This window comes from Microcaecilia unicolor, chromosome 4 (genome assembly GCF_901765095.1).
Source record: "Microcaecilia unicolor chromosome 4, aMicUni1.1, whole genome shotgun sequence".
In the NCBI taxonomy this organism is placed as follows: domain Eukaryota; kingdom Metazoa; phylum Chordata; class Amphibia; order Gymnophiona; family Siphonopidae; genus Microcaecilia; species Microcaecilia unicolor.
The window spans coordinates 219,616,200-219,628,960 of NC_044034.1; the positions used below are offsets into that span (position 1 = coordinate 219,616,200).

The following is a 12,761-nucleotide window of genomic DNA, read 5'->3' on the forward strand; positions in this document are numbered from 1 at the left end:
TGTACTGGTCCACCTCACATGCCAGGGCACCAACCGGGCACCCTAGGGGGCACTACAGTGGACTTGGCAAATTACTCCCAGGTGCATAGCTCCCTTACCTTGGGTGTTGAGCCCCACAAACCCCCCCCCCCCCAAACCCACTCCCCACAACTATACACCACTACCATAGCCCTAAGGGGTGACGGGGGGCACCCACATGTGGGTACAGTGGGTTTCGGATGGGTTTTGAAGGGCTCCCATTTTCCACCACAAGTGTAACAGGTAGGGGGGGATGGGCCTGGGTCTGCCTGCCTGAGGTATACTGCACCCACTAAAACTGCTCCAGGGACCTGCATACTGCTGTCATGGACCGAAGTATGACATTTGAGGCTGGCATAGAGGCTGGCAGAAAAAGTTCTGAAAGTTATTTTTTTGAGGGTGGGAGGGGGTTAGTGACCACTGGGGGAGTCAGGGGAGATGATCCCCGATTCCCTCCGGTGGTCATCTGGGCAGTTTGGGCACTTTTTTTGTGACTTGGATCTAAAAAAAACGGACCAAAAAAAAATGGACCAAATTCTCACCAGGGACGCCCATTTTTTTCCATTATTGGCCGCAGCCAGCCATCTCTTAACCACACCCCGGCACGCCCCTGTCCCGCCTTCACTACCCTTCCAACACACCCCCGGGAACTTCGGCCATCCCGGCGACAGAAAGCAGTTGTGGACGCCCAAAATCGGCTTTCGATTATGCCGATTCTGGCGTCCCTGAGAGAAGGGCGCCTATCTCCCAATTTGTGTCGAAAGATGGGTGCCCTTCTCTTTTGAAAATGAGCTGGCTAGTCTCCCAGTCTCATAAGGTCTTGCATTTTTTCACAATCCTCTTGCGATTTAACAACTTTGAACAACTTTGTATAACTTTTGTGTCGTCAAATTTAATTACCTCACTAGTTATTCCCATATCTAGATCATTTATAAATATGTTAAAAAGCAGCGGTCCAGCACAGACCACTGAAGAAACCCACTATCTACCCTTCTCTATTGAGAATACTGACTATTTAACTCTACTCTCTGTTTTCTATCCTTTAACCAGTTTTTAATCCACAATAAAACACTACCTCCTATCCCATGACTTTCCAATTTCCTCTGGAGTCTTTCATGAGGTACTTTGTCAAATGCCCTTTGAAAATCCAGATACACAATATCGACCGGCTCACCTTTATCCACATGTTCATTCACCCCTTCAAAGAAATTTAGTAGATTGGTGACATGTTGGCTTTGTCTCATTAATCCACGCTTTTGAATATTCTCTGTAATTTTATTCTTTTTGCCATTTTGCCCAGCACCGATGTCAGGCTCACCAGTCTGTAATTTCCCAGATTACCTATGAGACCCTTTTATAAAATTAGCGTTACATTGGCTACTTTCCAGTCTTCCAGTACCATGCTTGATTTTAAAGATAAATTACATATTACTAACAGTAGTTCTGCAAGTTCATTTTTCAATTCTATCAATACTCGGGGGTGTATACCATCTGGTCCTGGCGATGTGCTACTCTTCAATTTGTCAAATTGCCCCATTACATCTTCCAGGTTTACAGAGATTTGATTCATTTTCACTGACTCAGCATTGAATACTATTTCTGGCACTGCTATCTCTCCCACATCTTCCTTGGTGAAGACCAAAGCAAATTATTTAATCTCTCCACTATGACCTTGTCTTCCCTGATTGTCCCTTTTCTCAGTTATCTAGCAGTCCAACCGATTATTTTGCCAGCTTCTTGCTTTTAATATACCTAAAAAGGTTTTTACTATGTGTTTTTGCCTCTTTTCAAAATCTCTCTCTGCCTTTGTTATCAACGCATTTGATTTGCCATTATGTAGTTTCCTATTATTTTCAGTCGGATCCTTCCATGATCTGAAGGATTTTCTTTTAGCTCTAATAACTTCCTTCACCTCACTTTTTAACCATGCTGGTTGTCGTTTGGTCTTCCTTCCTTCCATTTTTAATAGATGCAATATATTTTGTCTGGGCTTCTAGGATGGTATTTTTGAACAGCATCCATGCCTGATTTAAAATGTTGACCTTCACAGCTGCTCCTCTGAGGGGTTTTTTCCCACCATTTTTCTCATTTTAACATAGTCTCCTTTTATTATTATGTAAGAAAAATAACTGAGTGGTGCAGCTGTGAATTGCACCAATTGTGCCTGGAGCACACTTAAATGAGTCTATCATAGTGTCCTTTATGAAATACAAAGGGCCCTATTTATCAAAGCACCTTATATTTATATTTATGGTGCAACAGCAGCAGCATAGCTAATGCAGTGTTGAAGAGGTGCTGAGAGAGGACCAGCTGAAAGGAGGAAAGCTTCATGGGGAGTATACCTGCTGGAAATTGCATTCAGACTTGGGAAAAGGTAAATTTGGGGTTAAATAAATAATTTCATTGCCCCTCTTTTTTTTTCTTTCCTTATTTAGCAGTCAGTTTAGATAATAATGTAGCCTTTACAGTCGCTGTTAGGATTTAGAGAACAGATACCAGTTGAGGGCAACCTCTGTTTAGTGTTTAACATTGTTTTAGAGCACAGCTTAATCACTACAAGAATAGGAATCTCTATTAATAAAAACTAGAAGGGTAGGGTCACATTTGTGTTCATCTGTTTGAAATTATTTGCTACAGAAACTCTCTCTACAGCCTTCCTGTTAGGATGGAAGAAAGAAACTGATACATTGTTCAGTTACTTGTCAATCAATAGTGACTGATTAAAGAGAAAAGTTGAAATGGCAGACTAAGTGCAGTGTGAATCATCAAGGTGGTGGTAGCAGATATTGCTTTAGAAGTACAGCTACATATAGTTAACCAGAGCTCAGCTGCTCCTAACCCTAAATAGGTGCTGAGAGAGGCTCTGCTAAGGAGAAGAAAATGTCATTTGAGTATCTTACCTACTCAAAATTGTATTCAAACTTGGGAAAAGGTAAATATGGGTTAATTTCATTGTCGTCTTAAAAATTACTCTCCTTATTTAGCAAAGTCCTTTTAAACAACAGTGTAACCTTTAAAGTCTGTTTGGGTTTTATATAAAAAGTGTTTTAGAGTTTAATGTTTTAGGTTGCATTTAAAGCTCAGTTTAGAGTACACATATCAGTTGAGGGAAGCCTCTGCTTAGTCTTTGGTTAAAGCTGTACTCTAAACCAATGTTAAACATTAAACAGAGCCTTCCTTCAATTAGTATCTGTGCTCTAAACTAATGTTATACTAAGCTCTAAAATTCACCTTTGACTATACACTTTCGCCACGTAGCTACATTCTGCAGTAGGCATTTTAATATAAAGGCCTACGCTGGTTGGCAGTTATAGCAGTAGGGTACCTTCCCAGGTCCACAGGGTGCCTGAAGCAAATGATGTACTGGCAGTAGACATGACCATCTAAGCACACTCCCTCAAGCAGAAAGCCTCTCCCACAATAAGACTTTGAATTTAAAGGCCCAGATTGATTAGTAATGAAATCACCATGGCACTTATTGGGTTGACTGCTCCAACTGATGCTGTATTAATGCCAAATTTAGCAATCTGAGCATACTTCCTCAGGCAGAAAGCTTTTCTCCCCAATATACTCTCCCTCTAACAGTAGGAATGTGAAGGATGTACTTCAGTTTAAGGGCCAGAAGCCTGCAACGCCAAGGGTGAAATTATGGAAATTGGAGCTGAACAAGTCTGAAGGGTTTCAGCTGACTTTACATGGCAGGGGCCTTGTGTACCCATCCAAAAACTCTCTCTCTTTTCCTTCTCCCGCATTTTAATATATTTAACAGAAAGAGGACATATTGAAAGAAGGTCTTCCATATTATTACCCTCACCAATATAATATGACTATCAAAAAATATGTAGAAATGAATGACTGCATGATTACCTGAAACAGAAGATGCTGGTGGAGTTGAAAGTTCTACTCTACCTAAAACATTTGAAATAAAAGGTATAAATAGATTAGAAATAGCAGAATGTGTACACATACAACACAAAGTTTCAGAAAGGGCTTGACCTCTTTGTGCATTTACTGAGATTATAATTTTGTTTTATGCAAATAAATATTTTATCTGAATCAGATTTACCTATGCAGTGGAAGTGGTGAGCTGCTACTGGAGCGGCATGTGTAAAGGACAGTTTCCAGGCTATTTCACCAGGTAAATTGGCCTATCGGAGAATGGCCCTGAGTGTGGCTAAAAGTGCACACGTTTCACATTAGTCACGTTAAAATTGTATTCATAGGGGCATCTGAGCACATACGGCTTCTTATTTCAGTTCCTTTACAAATATGAAGTGCAAATTTGTTGGGACATTTGTGCCCTTGTAGACCCATGTAAGTGAATTCTCAAAGTGAAAGTGCACTACAGTTTCTCTTTGAGAATTTGTTACTAGTGCCATGGACATTTATAGTACATAGATTTGGGTGCTGTACTTAAGCAGGCTATAAATAATCACTTGTCTAATGAAGAAAAGGGGGGGACAGGGAGTGACCTAGCTTACACATACAAAACCAAAGCTGGCTCTGGGGCGCATGCCATTTCTGCAAGGAATATAGATAGTGTGGGTTTCTGCTTCTGGTGATTGCTGAATTTCCTAACACCCAGCCAGTTTACTTTAAATCAGATAACAGCAGTAGTGGTACCTCTGGTATCATTGCCATCTGCCATCTTTATTCCTAGGTTCTCTTCAGTGGGTGCCAGAAATGTGTACTGAGGAGTTTTTACCAGGCGCTGCTCAAACTGAAATTGCACGTCCAAAACTTAACTACTACTACCAGTATGATGGATGCATAACCCTATTCTGCCCACACAAAGCAAGGTGATCCCAAAATCAACTATGGTCATCTCTACAGTGCTGCATCTTCAAGAAAAGGCCCTTATTGGAGTGGAGAAGTAGCCTAGTGGTTAGTACTGACATCAACTTCCAGGAGTGCCTGCTTCAAATCCCACTTCTGCTCCTTGTGATCTTGGGCAAGTTACTTAATCCATCATTGCCTCGGGTACAAAAATTAGATTGTGAGCCCTCCAGGGCCAGGGCAATACCCAGTGTACCTGAATGTATCTCATCTTGAGCTATTCCTTAAAAAGGTGTGAACAAATCGTTTACATAGATATCAGTGCCATAGCTAGGGGGCCTGGGCCACTGGTTTTGCTGGCGGGGTCCCCAACCCCTGCCAGTCGAAGCCTTCAGTGCCAGTCTCCTGAGAGCCACGTTCCCTGCCCTGTGCTCTTTCTTCCTCATGATGTCCTGCACGTTCCTTTAAGTGAAACTCAGCATGCTCAGTTTCACTTAAAGGAGTGTGCACAGGATGTCAGCAAGAAGAAAGAGCAGGACAGCGAACGCAGCGGTGCCGGAGACCGGCGCTGAAGAAGGCTTCGGCTGGCGGGGTTGGGGACTGTCACCAGCAAAGTTATTTGCTACGGTGGCGGGTGGCGGGGAGAGCGGCAAGGTGGCAAACTAAAATGTGCCCCCCCCCCCTTGGGCTCTGGCCCCCTCCCACCATGAGGTCTGGTTACGCCACTGATAAATATAGAATATATCTTACACTAAAATGTCCCATCAGTGCAATTTCAAAGTACGAGCTGCCCTACCACTAAAAGGTTATGGCTACCACTCACTGTGGTAGTAGAATTTAAAAGATTGCTCTTTGGCCCACCTATGCAAAACTTCCACAGGGGTGGAAGGCCTAGTGGGATGCCAAAGGAGCCCAGATAGGGCATTAATTCCCTATGCAAAGGAGTTTTTATTTTCAGGGTTAGATTTGTTTTTGTTTTTTAATGGGCTTTATAAAAATGAGGCACAAACATTTGGAGCAATGAGACTGATGTCCACAGAGTGACTGGTGGTATTTGGATCTCCTGGATCACTGAAAAGAAGCTGGCATTAAAAGGGCAGCTCTGCTCTTTGCATACCAGTAAGTGCTTATTTAAATTTGATGCTATATGTATCATTATTCTCTGCCAACAGAAGGGTTTATCACCACAGATTGGCAACCTCTAAGACTTGGATAAATACTTCAGTGTGAAAAAAAACCTCACCTTTCTTAGTTAACAGTTTTCTTTCCAGTCATTATGATTGCTTTTCTTTACAAAGCCCTGCTGCCATTGGCATTAGAGGGGATGCAAACAGGGCAATAGCACTAGGCCCCCATGCCATAGGGGCTCCAATGTTGCCTGATGCTGAAAGAGGTAGCGTCTACCAGTGAGAATTGGGGGTCCCTCTAATCTCAGCCCTGTGCCCTAGCATGGCTAACAGCGACCTGGCCTGCTGCCATTCCATTACACTCCTACCAGCTGCCATCAAAACCATGCCAGAAAAAATCTGATCCTTTTTCTTTGCTCTGCCTACTGCAATGGTGTGACTTATTTGATACCCTGGTGTATGATGACATGCTTGAGGCTCCTCTGAGCAGCGCTGTCTCCAGATGCACAGGGAAATGCAGTAGAATTGAGCAGCAATTTCAATTCAGATGACATCTGTTATATGGAACTGGCACAGGGGAAAAGTCACTGCAGGTTAAATGAGCTTTTATAACCCTTTCATCAAGTTCAGTTTGATGTTATACAATAATGTTGATGGGCAGGTCCTTAACTTACATTTAAGGGCACATTTAACATAGGCTGCTGTTAGCATATGTTATTTTAGCAAAGGTACCCATTTTATGCAATGAGACCTAGTAATTAATAAAGGGTTGACAGTAAAATAACACATCTTAAGAGTAACCCACGTTTCTAATTTAAAGGGTTACTTTCCCTGCTAAAAAAGAACCTTTACGCTGCCTATGTAGTCTTATGCTGAGTTCCAGGTCAATATCTTCTTAATGTAGCAGTTTGTCATTAGTTTTGCACATGTTAATTACTGCACAGAGGAAGTAGAATTCAGAACTCAGCATGTGTTATTTCCAGGACCATTATTGTACAATTAGAGAATAAAGATTTTACCATTGTCTGTGGTCTGTCTTGGGCCCCAGAAACACATCCCAGACCTGTAATTTCATTCTCACTCTGCAGTAACTAAGTGTGAGTAAAAAGTGATGTCAACAAATAATTTGAGCAAATATTATCTGGAATTCACTGAGTAGTTCCAAAAAGACTGCCTGAAGAGAAACATGGGCCATATAAGTCCAAGTTTTGTTCTGGTTTGTCTTGGTGATGTTTCCATGAAAAATACTTTGACACCTTCACTGATTAGTCTGGAGTAATTTTTGTGCCAGAGCAATGCTTTGTGACGTTGGCGCCTAAATCTGTTACACAGGACATTATAGTGACTGAATATCCTTCTGTGCAATCCAACCTGATTTCTTGGAATCCTACTGAGCATTTCATTTAGCTCAAAATAGTGGTTCCCAAATCTGGTACACAAGAACCACTAACCCCTAGGGGCCTACCACATTTCCTAACTGCTAAGGTGTGGCAAAGTGAGTGTTAATTGCTGCATTTATTAACTATTTGATGCATTTGCTGTTAGTCTGGTTCTAAGGACATTGGGAAAATGGTGAACAAAAAGTGAATTAACAACAACAACAATCCACATCAAGAGAACATTCCCAAAACAATATTAAAGAGCCACATTTCGAGCCTCTTCCCAGATAAAACTTATGTGCATGCAAAAACCTGAAACCTACACCCCTTTGTCACAATATCCAGAAACAGTATTTTGTATGGGTGCACAGAGAACTTTTAAACATATTTTTTGTTTTGCCTTTTTTGTTGCCTCTCATTTCAAATAAGTGGGGAAAAAAAGAAAAAACAAAACAGGGTCAGGCCCAGCCCAACAAAAACAAAACCCTCCCCTCAGGCACTTTCCTGACCTCCCTTCCGCCTCCCTTGGCCTTTTAACTCATTCCTGCCTTTTTCATGTGGTAGGAGTGATTTCTCCATCTGCTCCTGCCATAGTGCTTGTCAACTGAGAATGACACTATTCTGAAATTCTGTCATTCACGAAATGGCACTGAGTAGGCTTACCATATTTGTGGGAACAAAACAAGAGGACACAAAGCAAAATGCAGCCCCACCCCCGCTATGCCCTTGCACTGCACAGTCACCTTGATTGACCCCCCCCCCCCCCCACACACACACACACACACACGAGCATGTCCTCCTTTCCTTTCCCTCCCATCCTTGAGCAACATAAATCCCCTTTCCTCTCCAACCCCTTCTGTCCATATGCTGTATTTCTCCCTTTTCCCTCCCCAGCCTCCCTCCACCTACCTTTTTTATTATTTACAGCCCCCTCCTTCCCTCCATTCACACACCTCCATCTACTGGGCTCAGTCTGTCAGCACCCATGTTGATTACTGCTGTCAGGCCAGGAGCAGCTTGTTCCTGCTTTCCTGTCCATGTAGATGCAACAATTTTTTTGTTTTCTTTTAATTTTGAAAAGATAAAAATGAACAACGAAACAAAGTTTTTGTTTCATTTTTAAAGAAAGAACATCCCTATAATGTTACCCTGAAAACCAGACTGGAGCAGTCTCAGTGAATAAACCTTGGACCACTGGCTTACAGCTAATTGGGCCAGATGTACTAATAGAGTTAAGTTCCACTGGGGTATCTCCCAATTAAACTGTTGCTCTGAGCTTGCTGTGAGTGAAAGCATGAATGTTCTGTATGCGTTATTTGTTCCATGGTTCAAGGGTACACAATCTGCAGACAGCTTATTCACCCAGGTAAATGGCTTTTGGAAAACTGTCCTCAATATCCACATTGAACAATTTTTATTTATTTTTTGTTACATTTGTACCCCGTGCTTTCCCACTCATGGCAGGCTCAATGCAAAAGAAACAGAGGAAAACACAGGATGTGCAAAAGGTCATGAAACCACAGGGTCAATGTTCATTAATAAGGAGAAATAAATCTGATGCAAAAGATCTAATTAATTACCAGTTGCGGTGACTTGTGATTTTGTCCCTGTCATTTAAAAAAGAGAACAAAGGTTAACAGAGAGACAACCAAAACATGCAGAATTCATGCTGTCCTGCATATAATTAGAAAATGTATGCTTATCTGCACAAAGTGAAATAAGTGGATATATAAATAGGCCAATATGCAGCCAGCGCAGTTGCTTAACTTAATACAGGTAGTCAGTGTGGCTATCCAGATACTACCCTCCAATGGTAAAAGGAAGCAACTAACATTTTTATCAAAATTCATTTAATTTGACTTTGGGGAAGCAAGTGCTGTACATGTGTGTAATCCTGCCTGGACTAATGCTGTAAAGGGTCCTTTTTGTGAAAGTTTACCTAGAAGCATATACTAATTGCTGCTGTTCAAAATACGTTTCCCCTGGTTTTCTCAAAATATGAGATTTACCACTTGCTTCCTTTTGCATTTGGAGGGCAGTACTGAATATATATGTGTAATCTGGAAACCATTCTGGCACCACTGTTCCTTTGAACTCTAAGCTGTGTGCATGTGTCTCACAAATAGATTATAGTAGTATGCACTAGAAAATATAATACTGTTTCAGCATTCTGGAGATGACAACAGGGCAGCAAACATTATCCTAGCAACTCAGCATCTGCCCCGAGCTTTAGTGCCTCAGTTTCCTCTGTGGCATGAGGTTAGTCTCACTGGATGCTCAGGTTGAATATCACCTATGAAGATATAATTGTTTATTCAAGAGCTGCCAGAACTCTGTATATATATATATATGTATGTATGTATGTATATGTGGGGGGGGGGGGGGGGGCGTAAGATTGAAGGTTGGCCTAACATGCCTAATCTTTTCACCCACACTAATAATTGTGCTTATCTATATATTATTACTATCAGTTTTAATTTCTTTGATGTGTTTTATTAAAAACAAATCCTATGTTACAACAGCATTGTAGAATCACTTTTACTAAAACAATTACTTACATAACACTTTTCAAATCCCATTATTAGCTTTATAGTTGCTGAGATACACTTGGCTTGTAGTGCAAAAATTTGATTTCAGCTTGTATAGGCCTCCTTTTACGAAGCCACGCGGTAATGCCAACACAGCCTATTCACTTTGAACGGGCTGTGTCAGCATTGCCGCATGGCAGCCGTTAATGCAGCTTTGTAAAAACAGGCCATAGTGTTTTTTGAGCACACAGCTTGACAAACTCAGAAGGAACACTGGCCGGCACTATCTGTTCAGCAGTTGATAATTTTTAGGGTGCCTCTTACCTGACCCTAGCCCAACCCATAGCTATATGGATAATGTCTGGCTGTTTTTATATATAGCACTAGGCCATTTAAATTGCTAAATTTAAAATATCCAGATAGAGGAGTTATGCTTTTGCCATCCAACAGCCAACACATACCATCCTTTGATTATTGGCCTGAAAAGGATATATCCCACTATCTTCCATAAATACATAAAAGAAAACCAAATCTTTATAAGAAGAAAATGGAAATAAAATCATGTTGAGAAATCTGGTTGATATTCAACTGGTGGTGGTGGTGGTGCTGGTGTTATTCCTGAGTATTCAGTGCTGGACATGTCCAGGCACTGACATTGAATATCTGAGTTTATACAGCCGGCTATCTGTTATGTGGTTAAACGATATTCAGCTCATTACATAAAGATAGGACTGACTTTTATTAGATCTGATTTGACTGTTAAACTTAGAGGGGCATATTCAAACGCGAACGCCCATCTCCATGGACGTCTATCTCATAGAACGGGTACGTGAAGGGGCGGGACAGACCGTATTTTCGAAAAAGATGGGCGTCCATCTTTTTTTGGATAATACGGTTTGTGCTGGGCAAATGCATTGGATTTGTGCGGATTTGAGCTGGGCAGTATTGTTTTTCTGCGATAATGGAAACCGAAGGCATCCAGCTCAAAAACGACCAAATCCAAGGCATTTGGTCGTGGGAGAGGCCAGGATTCGTAGAGCACTGGTCCCCCTCACATGCCAGGATACCAACCGGGCACCCTAGGGGGCACTTGTAACAATTTTAAAAAATTAAAATACCTCCCAAGTCCATAGCTCCCTTCCCTTGTGTGCTGAGCCCCCCAAATCCCTCCCAAAACCCACTGCCTACAACTCTACACCATTACCATAGCACTTATGGCTGAAGGGGGGCACCTAGGTGTGGGGACAGTGGGTTTTGGGGGCGGTTTGGAGTGCTCCCATTTACCAGCACAAGTGTAACAGGTAGGGGGGGATGGGCCTGGGTCCACCTGCCTGAAGTCCACTGCACCCACTAACAACTGCTCCAGGGACCTACATACTGCTGTGATGGAGCTGGGTATGACATTTGAGGCTGGCATACAGGCTGGTAAAAAAAAAGTTTTTCAAGGTCTTTTTTTTTTTGTGGGAGTGGGTTAGTGACCACTGGGGGAGTCAGGGGAGGTCATCCCCCGATTCCCTCCGGTGGTCATCTGGTCATTTAGGGCACTTTTTTGGGACTTATTCGTGAAAAAAGGATCCAAAAAAGTGACCTAAATTTGAGCTAAAAAACGCCCATTTGTTTTTCGATTATCGGCTGAAGGTGCCCATCTCTCCTTGGCCAATAACTACGCCCCAGTCCCGCCTTCACCATGCCTCCGACACGCCCCCATCAACTTTGGCCGTTTCCGCAACGGAGTGCAGTTGAAGGCACCCAAAATCAGCTTTCGGTTATACCAATTTGGGTGCCTTTGCGAGATGGGCGCCCATCTCCCGATTTGGGTCGAAATATGGGTGCCCATCACTTTCGAAAATAAGCTGGTTAGGCAGTTAAGCACTTCCCCAGACCACCCACAAAATAGCTGGCTTTGAGTTTAGAGGTCAGTTGTGTTATTCAACAGCACTGTTTAACTGTCACTAAATATCAGTGGTTAGCCTCAAACAAGCGATTTAACTGGCCAGGAGCCATTCCTGGCTAGCTAAATTGCTTTGAATATTGACTCCATTGAGTCTCTGTCACAGAGATCCAATTTAGCCAGGAAATGAGTAATTATTTAAATAGAAGAATAACAGATATAAAGTGCCGTTTTCAAAGGGTTTAAAGCAAAGTGATCGAGCTTTTGAAAATTTGCCAAAAATAACTACACATGCATATATATCTTAGAGTGTTCTGGGGTCAGAGAATATCCTTGGTTTCACAAGCATGTAAAACTACTTGTGTAAATGGCACAGATTTGTGCATGTACTTTTCCAGTAACTCTTCTCTTTGAAAATGGATGTAAAGTTGACGGGTAAAAAGTACCTACAGACTTTACACATATGTGCTTTGTTTTAAATTTGTTCCCATAAAGCAAAGGTTATTACGCCAAACTCTAATTGTCAGAAACTTCTTAACCAACTCTTGTGAAGCTTGCAAACTCATCTTCAGATCCTACACTTAAAATGAGAGATAAAAAAAAAAACTTGGGACTAATAAAAATACTTTTAGTTCTATTCCCATGATGCTGGACCAAATATTTGCAGGAAACCTTTAGGAAGAGTCATCCCTCCATCAAGCAATGACCTGTGGATACAACTCTAAAAAAAAGACTCTTCCTAGACTCCCATGTGGCCCTTGAAACATCTAGGAACATCCAACTTTTTCTCCAAGCACTGAGCATTTCTATCCTTAAATAAAAGGCCAAGGCTGTGTCCAATTTGAATGGAAAGAACACTACTAGAATTCCTACTGTGAGCATCTCTTTAGACAGGGTAAGCTACAATGAAATCTATTTCATTTTGTGTCCTTTCTTAACCGAAAGGTCACAGAAAAAAGCAACTGCATTTGCTCTTTTTTGTTTTGGTGGGAAGCTTCACTGGGAGCTAAGCAGAGCTGAAGACTCTCAAACGCTGCCTCTT

At 41.9% G+C, this 12,761-nt stretch overlaps 1 protein-coding gene across 1 annotated transcript in view; it reads right to left on the reverse strand.

Moving 5' to 3' along the window:
• LOC115469675 (mucin-2-like) overlaps nucleotides 1–12,761 on the reverse strand; it is a 193,110-nt gene that overhangs the window by 16,847 nt on the left and 163,502 nt on the right. Inside the window, exons 34-35 of the mRNA XM_030202463.1 lie at nucleotides 8,881–8,907; nucleotides 3,886–3,927 (exon numbers count right to left, since the gene is read on the reverse strand). Of these exons, the coding sequence (XP_030058323.1) occupies nucleotides 3,886–3,927; nucleotides 8,881–8,907 (69 nt within the window). The remainder of the gene's footprint in view (nucleotides 1–3,885; nucleotides 3,928–8,880; nucleotides 8,908–12,761) is intronic.